This window comes from Diabrotica virgifera, chromosome 4, assembly GCF_917563875.1.
Source record: "Diabrotica virgifera virgifera chromosome 4, PGI_DIABVI_V3a".
Classification (NCBI taxonomy): Eukaryota; Metazoa; Arthropoda; class Insecta; order Coleoptera; family Chrysomelidae; genus Diabrotica; species Diabrotica virgifera.
This window is the reverse complement of record NC_065446.1, coordinates 138,046,574-138,067,428: the sequence shown is the minus strand read 5'-3', so window position 1 is coordinate 138,067,428 and position 20,855 is coordinate 138,046,574. Positions and strand designations below refer to the sequence as shown.

Sequence of the window (20,855 nt, the reverse complement as noted above, 5' to 3'; positions counted from 1 at the left end):
GCTTACTTACACTTGCCAATAAAAGATGAAATGAAACATTTACTTACATTAAACACCCATAAAGGTTTATTTCAACCAAATCGATTAATGTTTGGAATTGCTAGTGCTCCTGCCAAATGGCAACGTTTAATGGAGCAAATGCTACAAGGAATAGATGGTATTTCAATATTTCAGGATGATATAAGAATTACAGCTCCAAATAATACCTTACATTTACAAAGACTTGAACAAGTTTTAAAGAAATTATCTGAACATAATTTACATATAAATTTGGATAAAAGCGAATTTTTCAAAGACGAGATTGACTACTGTGGATATAAGATGAGTAAAACGGGTGTGTCTACTAGTGCAGATAAGGTAACTGCAATTGCAAATGCTCCAATACCTACAAACAGAACTCAAGTTCGGAGTTTCTGTGGCCTAATTAATTATTACAGACGTTTTTTAAAAGATACTTCTACAATTTTACAACCATTAAATAATTTACTTAAAAAGAATGTCAATTTTAAATGGTCGAATACTTGTCAAACTGCGTTTGACAAAGCAAAAAAACTCATTTGTTCTAGAAATGTTTTATGTCACTATGACCCAAATTTACCATTAGTCCTAGCAACTGATGCATCACCCTATGGGGTAGGTGCAGTACTTTCACATATCTTTTCAGATGGTACAGAGAGACCCTTACAGTTTGCTTCTCAAACTCTTACTACTACACAGCAAAGGTACTCACAAATAGACAAAGAAGCTTACAGCATAATTTTTGGAGTAAAAAAATTTTACAATTATTTATGTGCTAGGAAATTTACTTTGCTCACTGATCATAAACCGTTAGTTCAAATTTTTGCACCTGATAAAAGCCTACCAGTTTTAAGTGCAACAAGAATGCAACATTATGCAATTTTCTTACAAGGTTTGAATTATGACATTCGTTACAAAAATACAGATTCTCATCTCAATGCTGACGCACTTTCACGTCTACCTATAAAATCAGAACAAAATTTCACACATGATGAGCCAGATATTTTTGAAATAAATCAAATTGAAACCTTGCCTACAAATATTAGAGATCTAGCTTTTCATACAAAAAATGATCATACCTTAAAAAAATTACTTGTTGGGTTAAAAACAGGAAAACCTGTTGATAAACGATTTAGCTTCAATATAAATCAAGCTGAATTTTCATTACAATCTGATGTTATTATGAGAGGACAAAGAGTAGTTATACCTACTAAATTGAGAAATAAAATTTTGACAGAATTACATACTGCACATTTTGGAATAGTTAGAATGAAATCTTTAGCTCGTAGTTATTGCTGGTGGCCTCACATAGACCAGGATATTGAGTCACTTTGTAAAAATTGTTTAGAGTGCAATAAGCACAAGAACAACCCAATTAAAGATAATTCTCATATATGGGAGCCACCAAAATTTTGTTTTGAACGAGTGCATGCTGATTACGCTGGACCTTTCAATGGAGGTTATTATTTTATATTGGTAGATTCCTTCAGTAAATGGCCTGAAATTCATTTTACAAAAAATACTACTACAAAAACTACTATTGAAATTTGCCGAAAAATTTTTACAACTTTTGGTATTCCTAAAGTTTTTGTTACAGACAATGGTAGACAATTTGACTCTCATGAGTTTAGAACTTTTATGAAAGATAATGGAATTACACAAAAATTTACTGCACCCTACCATCCTGCAACTAATGGACAGGGAGAGAGATATGTCCAAATACTAAAAAAATGTTTAAGGGCTATGCGAAGTGAGGGAAATGACAGGGAGTTTGAATTATGTAAGCTACTTATGCAATACCGCAGAAGCCCACATACAGTTACAGGTAAAAGTCCCTCAGAACTTATGTTAGGAAGACAAATAAGGAATAGATTAGATTTACTTAAACCTTCATGTAGTGATAGAGTTACCTATACTGATATGAGTCTAAGAAACTTTGATATAGGAACTAGGGTTTCCGTGAGGGATTATTTTCATTCTAAATGGCAATTTGGCATTATTGTACTCAGATTAGGGTTATTGCATTATTTAATTCAGTTAGATGATGGTAGAACATGGAAACGTCATGTAGACCAAATACGGCAAATTGGGGAATATACTCCATCTCAAAATAATCCAACATGTTACATTCCGGATACCATTACTCACAATTTGATTCCGAGGGAGGCATCAATTCCAGAGCACAGTGTCTCACCACCACCTACCGAAGTGATTACTGATGAATCCGAAATTTCAAACAATATGGAAAGTTCGAATAGTGTACCTGGGGCTCAAACTGAAACTGAGGAACCCATTTTAAGGCGTTCCACTAGAGTAAGGAAACCTGTTACCAGACTGAATTTGTAAGTACTTTTACTTCTAGTTAACTTTTGTAATTCATGGTCAAGGGAGGAGGTGTTATGTTCGTGTAAAACTCCCTTAACCATGAATGTAGGTTGGTACTACTGTCATCTGAACGACAGCTGTCACAGACTTAATACTGCGAAGAAAATGGAAACCATGTGCATAATTCTTTAAAATAAAGTATTTTACATCGAGTATTATTTCATTACAAATACTTACGTCCTTTAAGTACAAAGGACTTGACATACTGGTATGTTAATTTTGATGTACATTATAACTTTGTTGTAAGGTTTGTAAATTGTTTATATTAATATTTTGGAAGATGCTGTGTTTATTAAGCATAAGATTCTTAAGTTAAATCCCTTTCCAATAACTCTCAATAAATATATCTATTTTCGAGGTGGACATTTTTTACCCACCCTTGGGCGTACATGGAACCTAAAAAAGGTTGGGCGTTTAAGGGTTAAATGCACAATAATTCTTATATTTGCATGAATCTTCCATACATGGATTCATAGGTACATGTGAAGATACGTTATGCTTTTACACTCATTTCAATGGCGGTATTATCTTTTTGAACAATTAATATATGTATACAGAATGAAAGAATTGAAAAAAAAAACCAACATATTTTTACATAAAAAATATCAGGAAAAACACAATTTCTGGTAAACTGATTCTTCCGGTTTAACACCTTGATCTTATACATCTAAAAAAGAACCTATATACCAAATCTGGTTGAAATGGGACTTCTCGTTCAAAAGATATCATGCTATTACTATTAGTCATATCGCACCTTGAAAACCATAGGGCAGTAACTGCAAAAATCGTAATATCGAGTTATGAGCATTTTAAGTTTTTGTAAAGTTAATTTTATTTCCTGTGGTTCCAAAAATTAAGCTACAAACCTGATATTTGGTATATTTGTCTTTAATTTTGCATATTTTTATATGAATTAAAAAGTACATAAAATTTCCTCCAGGAAATAGGTATTTTAGCACATACGGCCATATGGTTTTAAAAAATATATCAATTTTCGCAAATGACGCAGTAAAAATGCATTTCAAATAACAGTTTTTTATTTAAGATTGTACTTATTATTTACAAATTTTTAGTGTTAACACTTAATCAAAGTCTTGCATATTATAATCTGTCTGTTCTTTTTCTATTGTTGCATTGGTCACGTGTAAATCTGCGTAAAACCTATGATAGTGCTCTTGAATAAGATTAGCCTTACATAGTGAGAGTCTACATCTTGTTTTTGAGATTGCATATTCCTGGTGGATGCGAATATGCTTTACTTAGTTCCATATTAGCCATTATCCCTCGTTGTCTTTGCCTTATATTAATGGTTCTGAACTCTGTATCGTTAAAGCTTGCCTTAACCTGAAACTTATTTTTAAATGTCTTCTCCACCTAGCTCATCTTATGCCATTCCAGACGACCTTATTTCCTTCTTCGTCAATGTTATAATTATTTCCCATTTCCTTACATCGTTTTTTAAAGTCCAATATATCCGATGTACACCTTTAATTAATTTTATAAGGTTCACCTGGCTTTTTAGCTGTTTGAACTACTGTGAACCGTTGCGCAGCCACGTAAATTGGTCATCTTTTAAAGCCTTCTTTTTGGTTTCTCAATCAAAGAATGCACGTTATCTACCGTATTTTGGGAGTGACTCGTTATCAAAAATTTGTGTATGTTCAATTTCTGTACTGCATATTGTACTTGTTCTTATTTTGCCCACAGTAGCTATCTGAGTACGGGAATAATCAAAAGACCCATGCATGAGTTAAAAGAAATGACCAAAGACAGAGATCTTTGGAGACGGACAATACACGACATCACGTCGACCACTACACTCCCTCCGGGGGGTCAGAATTGAAGAGAGAGAGTTATCTGAGTATAATGTTATTATTTTTCCCTGTCATGGTTCCTCAGAAATTGTAACATGAACGACGCTATTTCATTTGAATCACGATTAGCAACTCGCTCGAACCAAAGACAGAAGTGTCCTGCATTTTTGGTCAGGTAAAAAATTGTGAAATGAAATAATGTTGATAATCTCCTTTTGTAATAAAATAAAGAGACTTCGCCTGAACGCGTCGGTAGTAATGATTGTAAATCAAAACAAGCAGTGATGCAAGTGTTGGATTTTGCAGATTTTAAGTCATTTATTTCTCTTTCCTATTGAGTTCCACTTCTAGATGGTGAGTATTATAGGCTGTTTCTAATGTCGATTTATCTAATTCATTTCTGTAACTTTCTCACAGCAAGCAAAGGTATTTTAGGGCTTAAAGAAGTCTATATTAAATTCCGTGTAAAATATGGTCATCATCATAGCGTAATTTCCGAACACCGAACCTTTTTCTTTGCAGAGTTTTATTTTGCAAAGAAATTTTGATTCCTTTTTCATTCTTATGAGTTCCTCGCTTTTCTTTTGGGATAAACCCATCTGCAGTACGACGTTGTATATTAACTTGTTATAGTCTTGTCTTGTCGCTTATTTCCAGTATTGCAATGAAATCTCTATGCAGCACTCTATGTTTTGTTGCATTCAAAGGATTTTTCCTTAGTACATCTGGCTTTTATTTTACAAGCGTGGGTTACATTTTGCACATATTGCCATATAGATCTGAGTTTTTGTTCCAATTTTAGAACCGTAGAGCATCAACTGCAGATAATGCCTGATGTTATAAAAAGGAGAATCGATTTTTAAAAAAAGCCATAGGGACGTATCTTTCTGGTGCCGAATTTAAAATTTTTTTGCTGATGCTGCTATATAGCATTAAAAAATAGATTTTTTTTCCTATTAGACTGCATTCAAAGGTCATTTCATGAAAAAATTGCAGATATTGCCATATGGTTTTCAAGGTGCGATATATGGATGGCGTTATGCATAACTTGACCAAGTGCCAAAACATAGTTTTGAGATAAATGGCTTCAAAGTTTTTCGTTTCTTGGTTGCTTAATGGTCGCTTAATGGTATGTGGATTAATGTCGCTTGGTTTAATTTTGTTTTTCTTAGTAACCGTTAACGTGACAATAACAGGGATTTTTTCCAAGTGTCACCAGAATCCGCTGTTATCTCGATATTAAAGAAATGGCGCTTGGTCGAGTTATGCATAACGCCGTCCATATGTATAGTCGCCATTTTGAATGCCTGCCATTTTTGTAAAAAGCAAAATCTGAGATGGCCTCATATCTAAATTTGAACTTTTGTATGTGTAGTGTATGTGGTCCCAATTATACGCTTCTACCATTAAATGCACAATAATTCTTATATTTGCACGAATCTGCCAAATATAGGTAGATAAATGTGATGATAAGTTATGCATTTATTAAATGGTAATTAACATAACTAAAAAGTTCAAAATATTTCCTAAAAAATATTTTTACGCTCTTTTCAAAGTCTGTATTACCTTTTTGAAAAATTACAAAATACAGGGTGAAAGAATTGAAAAAAAAATTTTTACATAAAAAATCAGGAAAAACACAACTTTTGGTAAACCTATTCTTCCGGTTCGGAGAGCTCGACCTTATACACCAAAAAGAACCCATATACCAAATTTGGTTGAAGTCAGACTTTTCGTTCAAAAGTTATCATGCTATTAACCCTCGTAAGGCGGTGCGGGGTGCAGCTGCACCTCAGACCTCGTTTTTCTCACCGATATTTTTTAATAAATGTTTATGATTTTTGCCCATTTTTTTATTCATATTAAATTCAATTCTAAATGTATTCCACCTATTACAGCATTTAAAACTCTTTGCGTTTACGTGCTTTTTTGAAAAAATTACTTTTGGCTGCAAATGATGACAATTTCGAATCCTGAATTGGACGTTTCTGATGTTCCACCTGGAGCTAACAGAGCTACGGGACAAGCTACTTATGTCAGAGAAAAAAGAACGAAAGTCCCGGTATAACTGTATTGTGTGAAAAAACTTTTGTGTTGTTCACTCTGTGAAACATTTTGTTTGTCTTGCGACGATAATAATTTTTTTTAAGAAGAAATGAGTACTTTTTTGTACAATTATTATGTTACATATTATAATAAATAAGTGATAATTATCTTTCAAATTAATTTCCCCGACGTTCACATAAAAAAATTGATATACAGATGGGATGCAAATGCACCCTGCACCGTTGTTTATGTAAGAATCTAAGCACCGCCTTACGAGGGTTAATGCAATCAACTATTTCTAATGGGAAAATAAGCCACAATTTTACCAAAAAATTATTTTATTAACATTTCAACGCCCAAGTTGGGTGTCGTCAAAATACAAAATATTTTGATGACACCCGACTTGGGCGTCAAAACGTCATCATTTTTTGGTAAAATTGTGGCTTATTTCCCATTGGAAATAATTGATTATAAAAATGCCACAAGGAAATAGCTTCAGAACGCTATTAAAGTACATTCATATAGCAAATTCCCAACTATAAACAAATGCATGTGTTACTATTCACCCTCTCATTCGTCAAGAGGCTATTAAATCTAATTTATTGCCCTAAACGAGGCGGATTCTCATTTTACAGGTCCAAACTTGTCAGTCCGCAAATTCGAATTGTACATATGTAAGCTGTTGGTTTTTAAGATATTATTTTGTGTTATATGTATTTTACAGTAGTTATTGTTGAGTTATTAATGTTTTATAGTGTGTAGTCTGTTTAATGAACTTTTAATATACATAAAGTATTACTTGTTCAAAAGTAAAAATAGCTTGTGGTAATCACTTTTATAAAAGTAAGAAAACCCAAAATTTTAATTTATTGATGTTTCAAAAAGTTTTATGTCCCTTTCTGGACATGAAAAAATATACAGAATGCAGTTTCATAATAGTACATTCACTCACAGTAAAATATATGATACACCTCAGTTCAGTACGACCCTGTTTAGCTTCTATGTGCGTTTGTTTACGGTTGGGAATCTGTAAAATGCATACAGTTTAGTCACATGTATCGTCGCCATGTTTGTAAAAGGTAAAATCTGAGATGGTTTCATATCTAATTTTGAACTTTTATATGTGTAGTATGTCAGTCCAAATTATATATCATTAAATGCACAATTCTTATATTTGCACGAATCTGCCACACTACAATCAATTTGGCCACTTTTCATGGTAAGGTTCCATATTTGTATTCATATGCCATGTTGAACCCTCGTAAGGCGGAGCAAGGTGCAGCTGCACCCCAGACCTCGTTTTTATCACCTATCTTTTTTAATAAATTTTTTTGATCTTTGTCCATTTTTTTATTCGCATTAAATTCAATTCCAAACGCATTCCACACATTACAGCATTTAAAACTCTTTGCGTTTACTTACTTTTTTGGAAAGATGACTAGGGTGCAAATGATGAAAATTTCGTATCCTGAATTGGACGTTTCTGATGTTCCACCTGGAGCTAACAGTTACAGGATAAGGTAGGTGTTACTTATGCCAGAGAAAAAAAGGCTGAAAGTCCCGACATAACTGTATTAGAGTGTAAAAACTTTGTGTTGATCACTCTGTGGAAAAATTCATGTGTTTGTCTTGCAACGATAAGATTTTTTTTTGAAGAAGAAATAAGAAGAAATGAGTACTTTGTGAAATTATGTTTCACAGTATAATAAACAAGTTCTAAATTATCTTTCAAATCAATTTCCCCGACGTTCACATATAAAAAATGGGTATACAGATGGGGTGCAAATGCACCCCGCACTGTTGTTTACGTAAGAATCTAAGCACCGCTTTACGAGGGTTAAATGTGGTAAATGTATTTTGAGCAATTGGAAATTACATATTTGAGTTGAATCCTGCTCTATTCTTTTATTTTGCCTCAGTGTTTGCTTTGCAAATTAGCAAATATTCCTCCGAATTTGTGAGGTCTAGCAATGTGACCAAATAGTAATCAAAGCCTCAATTTCAATTACATTTATTTTAGTGATTCATTTTGTGTTTAGTACCTACTCTTAAGTTAATATGACCAACAGTTTTTTCCATTTTGCTGAACTACACAAGGTAAAAAGATTTGCAACAGATTTTAAAAAATATTTTAATTCATAATAAAAACTTTTAATTCATAACTTTATAAAAAAATTTGGATGTATTTAGAAATAATAAAAGAATGATATATACTAGAACACCAATTGGACCGCGTTATGCATAACTCGACTAAGCGCCAAATTCAAGTTTTTTGGAATAATGCTGCCATCTATCAAGTAATGACGTTACCTATTTGGGAAAAAATCACCAAAGCCTAGAAATCTGTATTTTGGAAAATATTTTACTTTTAGCTAAACGCCAAATCGACTAAATGTCTGTAAACATTTGACAATACCCGACTAAGTGACTTAGATTTAGCATAATAAGACTATGCGACATAATATTGGCGCTTGGTCGCCTTATGCAAAAACGGAAATCGGCGGGATTTTGGCATCATTGTTTCCGTCTTGTTAATTTGTTAATTCAGTTCAGTCTGTTGAGCAATATAAAAAGTGTCGCGTTATATTTTTTATAAAAGTTGTGTTTAAAAGTGTAAAAAAGCGTGTAAATATGTTGCAGAGGACTGCTCTAATTTTAAACCGTGCTCGAGAAATAACAAACGAGGAGAAGGTAAGTTATTTTGTATTGTAAAAATTACCAGACATTATTTTTGAGGTGTAAATTAAAAACTTAAATTTTTACAGTAGTTTTGTTTATCTTTATTTACTTTATTTATAGGAAGAAGGTATTCGGCAAGAAACAAGTTCGCTTCAGACTTATACCAACTTAGAACCGTTACAGGAAGTTGATTTTAACTCAGCAACAGATATTAGTGAGGTATGTTATTATAAGTTTTAATGTTTAACTAAGTTTTGTTAATTTTTAGTTATTGTTATTTATAGAAAGAAAGTACTCATACAGCAGCTGTTTCCCCAAAGACTTACAGCGATTTACAAACGGTTCGGGAAGTGGAATTTAATCTAAAATTACCAGACATAATTTATGAGGTATAAAAAACCAAATAAATAGCCGATTTCTAAATTTTTATTTACTTTATTTGTAGGAAGGAAGTAATTCGGATGGATATTCAAACAAGGAAAATGAAATAGGTGACGTAAGAGTAATGGATGATAATCAAAATCAAGAAGAAGACTGACAGTCGGGTCGGAAAGAATATCGTCAAGATTTAAATTTTGTCAACAGAGATATTAATGAAGATAACAATATAGTAGAGATGGAGCAATCCGATAAAGGAGAAAATGATGGGGAAAAGAATGGCGTAAAATCTAAAGAAAAAAAATATCAGGGCCGTCCAAAAAAAGGGAGAAAGAGAAAGTTCCCTAGTCAGAATAGAGAAATCCGCAAAAAACACTGCATTCAAAATAAATCATACTTTACACAAAAAGGAGAAATGAAACTAAAAAAAGAGTTTCGTCAGTATTTGTGCAAATGCGACTGTCTATCGAAAGTTGGCATTGAAAATGCTAAACAAGAATACGACAAATTTTATGAAGTAAGTTCGCATGATGCTCAACGTGCCTTAATTTGCGCCATGGTTCAAGAAGGTCCAATAAAAAGAAAAAGAAAACAAAATTCTACTAAAAAAATGCACTCCAGGGTGTACAATATTAATGGCCACGTAGTTTGCAAAACATTTCTGTTGCAAACCCTAAGAATTTCGAGTGCAAAAGTGGATAATGCCTTAAAATCAAAAAAAAGGATAGAAGGAGTTAAAGACTTAAGAGGAAGAGCAGGCGGAAAAAATAAAATATCAGAAGAACGATTGCAAGAAATATTAGAACATATTGAACAATTTCCAAAATATAAGTCTCATTATGCAAGGGAAAAAACAAGTTCAATGTACTTACGAGCAGACACTACATTGCCCATTATGTACGATTTGTACAAGCAGCAAGTTAATAATTCACCTGTGTCGTTTTCGAAGTACAAAAACGTTTTTTTAACTCATTTTAATTTCAGAAGAAAACCACTGAAAAAAGACACTTGTAACCTTTGTGACAAATTAGAAATTCTAATAAACAACAGCGCCACAGAAGAACAAGTTAAATATAAAACTGAGAGAGATAACCACATCGATTCCGCTGAAGAAGCAAGACAAGCTTTAAATGCAGACAGAAAGCGTGCAAAATTTGACGAACAACTTGAAGTATTGTGTTTTGATATGGAAAAAACACTGCCTCTTCCCCGTATACCTACAAATGTAGTTTTTTACAAACGCCAACTTTGGCTTTATAATCTAGGTATACATACAGCTAAACATAATAAAGGCCATTGTTATGTGTGGTTAGAAGGCGAAGCCGGCAGAGGGGCCCAAGAAGTTGGCTCTTGTTTATTTAGACATGTGTTGAAAGCTAGAGATATGGAGGCATGTAAACATTTAATTTTGTGGTCGGACAGCTGTGGAGGGCAGAACCGAAACATTAAAATAGTTTTGATGTTAAATGCCATTTTTGATGTGCATCCTTTACTGGAAAGAATCACTTTACGTTTCCTTACATCTGGCCATAGTTTTTTGCCAAATGATACAGATTTTGGTGACATTGAATGCGCCTTAAAATTCCAACAAAGAATGTATTCACCGGTAGACTACATGAATGTAATGAGTTCGTGCCGAAAAAAAAATCCTCTAATCGTTCACAAAATGAAGAAGGAACACTTTTTCGGTACTTGTAATTTGGAAAAAAGAGTCGTCAATAGAAAAGTGGATATCTTTAATAATAAAATTAATTGGCTTAAATTCAAAGAGATTGAACTCAGAAAAGAATGCCGCAAAAAACTTTTTGTTAAATATTCTTTCCACGAAGAAGCTCATGAGATAAGTCTACAAAAGAAACGAGGAAGACCATCATCAGAACTTTATCAAAATTTTAAAGAATCACTTGTGCTGCTATGGCCAGATGGGAAGCCAATACCAGATAAAAAATTTGAGGATCTAAAATTTTTGCTTAGCCTTATTCCAAAAGATGCCAAAGAGTTTTACAAAAAATTGACTGGTGATCCAAATATGGAAGATGATATAGATGGGTTAAATGGACCTCTTGATTTTGATCTTGAAGATGATGAACTTTAGTAAGGTCTTATACCAATTTTGTTTTTATATCAGACTACAGTTTTATAAGATAGTAACTATCTTATGATACAACACTGTTGTTATGTTTAGTTTTACAATGTAGTTTTGTCATAAAACAATAAAAATATTCTATAAACCACATGTTTTAATTCGCATAAACCTCCCAAGCGACAGTTTGGTTTAGTAAACGACTTATGCAAATTATTAAAATGTTAATAACGAAAAAAGCAATACGCGACCAAACGCCATTTTTGTCTATATCAGCTAAAATATAATTTTAAAACTTTAAATAATAATACAAACAAAATTCATTTTACCGTTTTTAAAAATATATCTAAAAATCAAATTTTTAAAATGTTAAATAGATTTTTCAGAACGCCATAAACTTAAATTCATTTTTCTCAAAAAGGTAAAAGTGGCGCTTGGTCGAGTTATGCATAACGCGGTCCAATTATCCGTGCTACTTTCTGGTAACTCAAACTTGCATTTTTGAGGTTTTATCGAAATAGCATCATAATGGTGTTGAAAGCCATAATAATCTGTGCCAACATGTGCTAAGCAAGCAAAGATTTTTCATTAACATTTGAAAAATCAAAGAACCTTTCAAAACTAATTCATCTGAAAATGAGAATCGGGAAGAAGAAAGTGATGGGACTGTATCAATCAATAGAGTAACCAATCAGATGGCTGAGGAAGCTGCCAATATTCTACTAAACTATTTGAGTTTTGTGTTAAGACAAGTTATCTTTTTATGCAATTGGGCTATATTTTTCTGTTACCTTTTAATTATGTATGACCATGAAAAATACCACGGATGAAATGGGCAGATGACATAAAAAAAAATAGCTGAAGCTAAGGATAGAATTTGATAACGAGTTGAGAGAATACTGTTCAAAAATGGATGATCGAAGGCTAAGACGAAAAAGAAACATGTATTTGTGTACACTACATTATATACCATATATAAAAATAGTGGAGTCACTGAAGGTGGATATGAGCTATTACCTCCAGTTGAACCTCCATCGATTTGCATGAAAATTGGTGAGTGGTTAGGACATCTCAAGGAACAAAGGTGACATGGTGCGAACTTGCGCTTTTACCCTGGGGCTGGATGCCACCCCTTCGCAGGGGTGAAACTTATTTTATTAAAAATAACCGCATAATTCGATAGAGGGACAAATTTCAAAAATCAAAACTTTTTGAGTTATTAAAGATCAAAGATTTTAATTTTTCTTGAGAAAAATGCATGTTTTTAACCAATTTTTCATCAATAACTAAAAAGTGTAAGTTTTTACAAAAAAGTTATTATCAAAATTGAAGCTAATAAAAAATGAAATAAACCCCTTACTATAAAAACCTTTTAATGTTAACTAAAAGTGAGTTATAGGTAATTGAATGTATATTTTTTTCGGCGAGTAAAAAACTCTAAGTATTCAAGCTGAAATAACGGGAAATTGATGCATTTTATAACAAACTTATTAAACATTTGTCAAAGTACTTATTATTGTTTTTTTTAATAACTCAGTTCGTGTTTACGATATCAGGTTCATCTAAAAACAGTTTGAAAGTTAATTCCAAGTGCTATTTAAGCACGTTGAACCTAATCTTTTAAACCCCTTACTTTTTTTAAAATAAAAGTTTGACCCCGGTTGCATGGTTCCCACAGCAAAATTTAAGATTTAAACGTTTCTATCTCTGTTAGTTTTTACCCTATAGAAATAGTAAAACAGGTAAAATATTTGGCACAGCAAAAGCTAAAATTTGGTTATATATAATTTTTACGTATATTGAGTATTTTTGGAGTTATCAAAAGAATATGAGAATTACAATAATTTTAAAAATTATGATTTTTTTAATTATCTTTTTTTCAAAAATGTGTATTCTAAATCAGTCAAAATTATCGAACACATTACTTATGCTAATATAAAGAAGTTCTTGTAAGTGTTACTATAGATTTTAATTTTTGTGGAAATGGCGTATATTTTATTTTTCATTTTCCTAAAAAATTCGAAACAGTTCCTTTATTTTCATTATAACTTGCTTAATTTTGACGCTATTACCTTGTTCTGAAGCTCATTTGATAGGTATTCCGAAGTACAGTAGAGCGTCGATAATCCGAACCCTGGTAATCCGAACGATCGCTAATCCGAACGCAAAAAAAAATTATAAAATTTTAAAATATGATCGCGGACCGAATTTTTGGATTTAATATGACAATATGGGTAAAATATGACCGCGGATTTTTGTTTTGTTTATGTAGAAATACCTACAATATATTTGTTTATTATGCAGGTGTTATATTCCTTGTCTAAAACGTATGTACATATGTAAGTACAAACGTCAGTACACTATGTTTATGAGCTTTGTCTGTATTTTGAACATATGCTCGATAATCCGAACAATTTGATAATCCCAACTACCTCTGTACCAATTAGTTCGGATTATCGACGCTCTACTGTACTTTGGAAAATGTTTAGCAGAAATATTTTATACATTGCATCATTTTCCCGTTATTTAAGCTTGAATACTTAGATTTGAGTACTCGTCGAAAAAAATACACATTCAATTGACAATAACTCACTTTGATTAATATAAGTTTAGTTCTTTATGTGAGGAATGTATTCAATTTTTTATTATCTTCAATTTCAGCAATAATAACTTTTTTGTCAAAGCTTATAGTTTTTGATTTATACGTGAAAAACCGATTTAAAACATGCATTTTTTTTACGAAAAAATAAAATCTTTGGTCTTTAATAACTCAAAAAGTGTTGATTTATTTTAATAATTTTATATAACAAATTTTGCTTATAATTTGTCCCTCTATCGAATTATGGTATTATTTTGAATAAAATAATTTTCACCCCCGCGAAGGGGTGGCATCCACTTCCAGGGTAAAAGGGCAAGTTGGCATCATGTCACCTTTGTTCCTTGAGGTATCCTCTAATTACTCACCAATTTTCATGAAAATTGATGGAGGTTCAACGAAATCAGAGGTGAAAACCTTCAGTGACTGCACTGAAAATAAATATCCAGATTATCCATGCTTTCCAATTATTATCTATGCCACATCCTATCCCATGGAGCACAGATAATCACAGTTTTACTGTATATTATTTTTAATTCCAGACCAGTTTATAAACCTGGAAAACAATGTTATTCCAAATTCTTGACTACAAAAAGGTACACTCCTTGGTAATTAATGCACCATAATTAAAAATACTGGAATTAAATTAATCCTAAAATAAATGTCTTGTCTTGAAGGAAAATAGCAAAAAATGGAGAATGATGGAAGGAACTAGTACACAGTATATCCAGAGAATAAAAACAAAAGAAGACACTATCCCTACCAGACAGTAATCTTACACTTTTGGCAAAAAAATGCATAAACTCCCAATATCCCAAAAGGAGGGATGGAACTAGAGAGAGACAGAGAGAAACATAAACGCACGTCACAATAATTACAGATGCAAATACAATTAAAACAAGAATCCTATATCAACAATTCGGACTAGAAAGAATAGGTAACAAAATGGGAAAAAAACAAGAAATGCTCCAGGACTCCAGAAGTCTTCGGAAAAGTTTGTCTTAACACATTCACAGTCACGACTGCATATGCAGAAACTTATAAAGGGACATGATTGTATGAAGATGTGTCCCTAAATGTGTTAATGTTCATATTAATGTATCCAATTTGATGAAATCACATTGAAAATGTTTTGAGGCATGTACCTTTTTACAGACAATACTGTTCTAAAGCTATTTTCTTATGCCACATTAATGCAATATGCTACTTTTGTTGGAAGTAAGCCACAATTTTATTTTAAGTAGTTTATTTTGACCATTAGGTTTCCATTTCAGAAGTCACTCTCAAAATACAAAACCTATAACATAAGTTTTATGTTTTGAGACTGATTTCTGCAGTCGAAATGAAAAATATCAATATACACTTATGTTAAAGTAAAGCTGTGGCTTATTCCTAATAAAAATAGTATATTAAAAACACGTATGTACATCAACATATTTATGCCATGCTTAATTGTGCCAATATTTTTCATAAAAAATGAACTTCATCATAAAACATTGAAGCTTTACAAAATATGGAAGAAGGTGGTTGTAATCATAAAACGGAAATTTATTAAGAAAAGTCTTAAGAAACGATTTATCTAAAAACAATAAAAGAACATGACATGGGGAATACTTACGGCTCCTTCTTCCCCTTCTTCATCATCCAACATTTCCTCTTCTAATTCATCCATTTCATCGAATTCTTCCATCGGACTACCAATTAAATGATGGCCTACAATGTGAACTGGTCCATTACCTAAAAAGTAACAAAATTTTAAGACCATATATTAAAAATGTACATAGTTATGATCCTTCAGTCCTCTTAATACTCATTACATATCGTCCCTACCATTTCCAACTATCGAATGTGAAAAATCAGGTTTTTCAGATTCGATACCTTGTCCTAGCATTATACGTGATACATCTTGTGGCAAATTCTCGTTATTGTAGCTTGATTAGGATGTACAGTAAGGGAAAAAATCCTTACTGTACAATATAATATGTATCCAAAATATGTATATAATTTAAGCATAATTAGGTTGATACAGAAGACGTTTCTATAAGCACAAACAAAGCGAAGGCTGAATGATCTAGTTTGTTTAGGTAACCTCGCTAGTAAGTAACGATACTCACTTTCAAAGTCCAAAATAATAATTGATATAAAAACTCGAAGAGGGGTAAAAGAGAGGCATTAATATTTCATAATTAGTATTCACATTAAAATTAGCATTTGTGCGAGATGGGTGTCTGAACAACTACCCCGCGAAACAACATCTTCCTAACCTTACGATTATGAATGTTGTAAACCTTTAAACAAAAGTATAAGTTAGAGTCAGTGTTTCCCTAGTTCCGATAGTTGGCTCTCTTTCCGTCCCTTAAGGACTCAACAATATCAATAGGTCTGGATCCACGTATGAAAAAAAGTTGATTAATAGCAAGCTGAAAATTTTTTAATAGCTTAAGGGTGTCTAGTCGGACAAACTTTTGATATATATTTGAACACTGAAACAGGAGAAGTTTTAATTGTGGAACAAGTTAAAAATTTGGAACGGTCAGACCACGAAAACGTCACATGTATTTCGTCCCGACAGAACTTCCAATTGATTTGTTACCCTTTCATTAAACTCTCATGCAAAAATCAGACTGCTATTTATCACCTGTCATAATTCTTGTCATTTGACATGTTCTACGTGTTCCACTCATTAAATTGGCCATTTGGTGATAAATAGTAGTCTGATTTTTGCATTAGAGTTTAATGAAAGGGTAACAAATCAATTGGAAGTTCTGTCGGACAAAATACATGTAATGTTTTCGTGGTATGACCGTTCCAAATTTTTAACCTGTTCCACAATTAAAACTTCTCCTGTTCCAGTGTTCCCATATATCAAAGTTTGTCCGACTAGACACCCTCAAGCTATTAACAAATTTTCAGCTTGCTATTAATCAACTTTTTTTTATACGCGGGATCCAGACCTAATACCTTTCAATGCGAAATTCAGTTAACAGCAGCATGGTACATCATGTAACAAGAGGAATACCCGAATTGCAAACTCTCAGACTATTGGATGGGAGTAGTTAATATTAATTATACTAATTGTTAATAATAGACATTTTTGAATGAAATACCAACCGTATAACTTCAAAATCGCATAAAAATAATCTGCATAAAAAGAGGCCTTACTGTACTGATTTATTGTCAGTGGAAATTATTATTTAATTGATGACAAGAATCTTCTTAGTTATACGTTTATAGGGGGAAAATAAATATGTAAAGAACTTACCTTGTATAAGTGAAAATGTGACTGGTGGGTCTGGGAATGACAGATCTAACAATACTTGGTTATTTGGGCCTCCGGCTTTTAGTGTGGCAATTGGGATTTTAACTGAGTCTTTCCACGTCATAGCTTCTACTTGTACAACATTTACTTCACCTAAAATAAATAACAAATTACAGCATTTTATTTATTTTTTATTTATTACGGGATGTCCCCATTTTTACAAATAACAAAAAATATAAAGTATCCTAACCATAACACAAATACTAAACTAAGTTTTAAATAATTATTAAATATTGTTAAACAAATGATTATGATTAATTAAATTTCCTGAAAATATTATTAAAATGAAAATCTCTGACAATTAAAATCAAAGGAAATGAAGACTCCAAGGTAAAGGTCACTCGATCCCTAACATACCGAGTCAAACAGTGCTTAAATCTTACAGATCTTATATCCAGCAGATCATAAGATTGACTAAAGTCATTTCCCAGTGTCTGAATCCTGTTAATTGGAGAGAATTTGCCATAGTTTGTGTGATAGTGTTTTATAGAAAATACGGGCATGTCTCTAAGAATTCTAGCGCTACATCTAAAGTTGATAAGACTTAATAAATCAGAACAGTCGGTGGTATGGTCAAGTAGTTTATAGAGAAAAATTAAATCACATTTAGTTAGTCTTCTAAGGAACTGATATTTAGCCTTGACTTAATTCCATCGAAGACATGTTCTTTAAGTTTAATCTATAAGCACAAATCCGGAGAAACTTATATTGAATTTTTTCAAGGGTGTAAATATGGTTAAAAGAGTATGGTGACCATACTATAGAAGCATAAGACAATGCTACGGACGAAAGTAAGATATAAAATTCTATACTTGAGTACGGAAAGATCTTTAAGAGTTTCTTGTGATAAAACCTAGATTACGGTATGCTTTATTTGACAAATTGTTAATGTGTGGGATAAATGATACCCCCAAATCTTTTATTTCTTTTATTTTTTATATTGTCTCTGTCACCGTTTTTAAATACCGGAGTTATATAACTGTCACGCCACTGTCATTTTTAGTCACAAAACTTCACAAACCACATCATTATTCACATGTAGTATAGTATAATTGATCCAAAAGATGGCATAACCCAGACATCCAAAGTGAAAGTTATCCTTCAACACCAAATTGTTGTATGTGATCCACACAATGTCCCGAAAAAGTCACACCATTTTGAGGGACAGGTTGGGGGGGGGGGGGGAGAAATCTGTAAATTCGTAGCTATTTACGTTTTCGTCAATATTTCTAAAACTACGCGGTTTAGCATGAACAACCCACTATACAAAATTGTTCTATTAAATTAGAAGTAAAAAAAGCCCTATGCATAATCCTTCTAAAATGAATAGTTCCCAAGTTACGGAGGTACAGTAGAGCGTCGATAATCTGAACTAATTGGTACAGGGGTAGTTCGGATTATCAAATTGTTCGGATTATCGAACATATGTTCAAAATACATACAAAGCTCATAATCATAGTACATGTACATACGTTTTAGTTACAAGGAATAAAACATCTGCATAATAAACAAATATATTGTATGTATTTCTGCATAAACAAAACAAAAATCTGCGGTCATATTTTGCCCATATTGTCCTATTAAATCCAAAAATTCGGTCCGCAATCATATTTTTTAATTTTATTATTTTTTTTGCGTTCGGATTAGCGATCGTTCGGATTACTAGGGTTCGGATTATCGACGCTCTACTGTAGTATAGTATAACTGGTCCAAAAAAAAGGACTAACCCAAACATTCAAAGTAAAAGTTTTCCTCCAACACCAAATTGTTCTGTATGGTCCACATATTGTTAAGTAAAAAGTTACACCATTTTGAGCGTCCGGTTTGGGGCGGAGATGGGGGAGAAGTTGGTAAATTAGTAGTTTTCTTTACGTTTTTCATCAATATTTTTAATTCGAGCACATTGAGACAAATATCTGATATTCGCACAGAGCTAAAAGTGTTAAATGTTGCTATTAAATTGGAAATACAAATATTAACTAAGAAAAACACATAAATATCCTTGCAGTATTATATAGAGCATTTGCCCAAGTAACTATGATAACCTTGCATATCTTGATATATGTGTTTTTCATCTCAAATGAGGTTGTGTTTAGTATTATTTACGAGGTTTTCATTTTCATAGCTTATTGCACACCTCCAAATACTATGTCGATACAATATAAATCTTTTGATTTAAGGTTCATAAAATGTTCCTATATGCCGGACTACCTTTGGTTGTTCACAAAAAACATTTCTGCAAGTCGAATCTCTCAAACAAACGCTCCAAATTAAGTACAAGTACCAAATTCTTGGTTATAAATATAAGTGGTATTCACACTAAATCAAGAAAGCAATTGATATATGTGGTTTCTTTTTTCGACTGTAGAAAATAGTCTAGTGTATTTGGAATTTTTCTAACAGTTGTAAATTGTGAGATACAAGGTTTTCAAACTAAAACCACCAAAATGTAATTTTCGAAAAAAAAATGAGACATGAGGTTTTCACACTAAGCCATCGACATACAAAAATGTTCTACATGATATTTAAAACAAAATGTTCTACATGAAATTTAAAACAAAAAAGGTTCTATACATAATTGTTATAAAATCAATGGTTCCAGAGTTACGGAGGGTGAAAAGTAGAGGTTTTCGATACTTTTTATATTTTTTTGGGCAATGTATGGTATAACTATATGAAAAACCCAAACAAGTGAAAGTTATCCTCCAACAACAAATTGTTCTATATGGTCCACATAATGTTCAGAAAAAAGTCACCAATTTGAGCATCGGGTTTGGGGTGGGGAGGGGGAGAAATCAGTAAATTCGTAGTTTTTTTTGTTTTTCGTCAATATTTCTAAAACTATGCGGTTTAGCATGAACAACCTTCTATACAAAAATGTTCAACGGTACATTTAAAATAAAAAAGGTCCTATGCATAATCCTTCTAAAATGAACGGTTCCAAAGTTATGGAGGTAGTATAGTAAAAAACACAGTTCCAAAAAAAGGCTTAACCCAAACATCCAAAGTAAAAGTTTTCCTCCAACACCAAATTGTTCTGTATGGTCTGCATAATGTTCAGAAAAAAGTCACCATTTTGAGCGTCTGGTTTGGGGGGGAGAGGGGGGAGAAATCGGTATATTCGTAGTTTTTTACCTTTTTCGTCAATATTTCTAAAACTATGCAGTTTAGCATGAACAACCTTCTATTCAAAAATGTTCAACAGTACATTTGAAATGAAAATCATGCATAATCCTTCTAAAATGAATGGTTCCAAAGTTACGGAGGTAGTATAGTACAGCCGGTCCAAAAAAAGGCCTAACCCAAACATCCAAAGTAGAAGTTTTCCTCCAACACCAAATTATTCTATATGGTCCACATATTATTCAGAAAAGTAGAGTAGGCAACACATAATACATACAGCAAGAGTGAAATACGCTGATAGCATAGGCAACACACAATTCAGCAATAGTAAATTATTGAGTAAAACTTGGTGTACAATTAAATATGGGAGACGACAGCGAACAAAAACTGAACAAAATGATGAAAATGTTGGAA

The 20,855-nt window shown here is 32.4% G+C and overlaps 1 protein-coding gene and 1 long non-coding RNA gene across 3 annotated transcripts in view; one reads left to right on the top strand and one right to left on the bottom strand.

Annotated features, from left to right (window-relative positions):
• The window catches only part of LOC114333249 (nucleoplasmin-like protein), a 37,657-nt gene that overhangs the window by 4,550 nt on the left and 12,252 nt on the right, over positions 1-20,855 (bottom strand). For both annotated transcript variants that reach the window (XM_028283112.2, XM_028283110.2), the window contains exons 3-4: positions 17,262-17,411; positions 15,618-15,736 (exon numbers count right to left, since the gene is read on the bottom strand). In XM_028283112.2, the coding sequence (XP_028138913.1) occupies positions 15,618-15,736; positions 17,262-17,411 (269 nt within the window). The remainder of the gene's footprint in view (positions 1-15,617; positions 15,737-17,261; positions 17,412-20,855) is intronic.
• Positions 8,790-10,063, top strand: LOC126883943 (uncharacterized). The gene is made up of 3 exons (XR_007697772.1): positions 8,790-9,161; positions 9,227-9,331; positions 9,388-10,063. It is a non-coding gene; the product is annotated as an uncharacterized LOC126883943 (long non-coding RNA).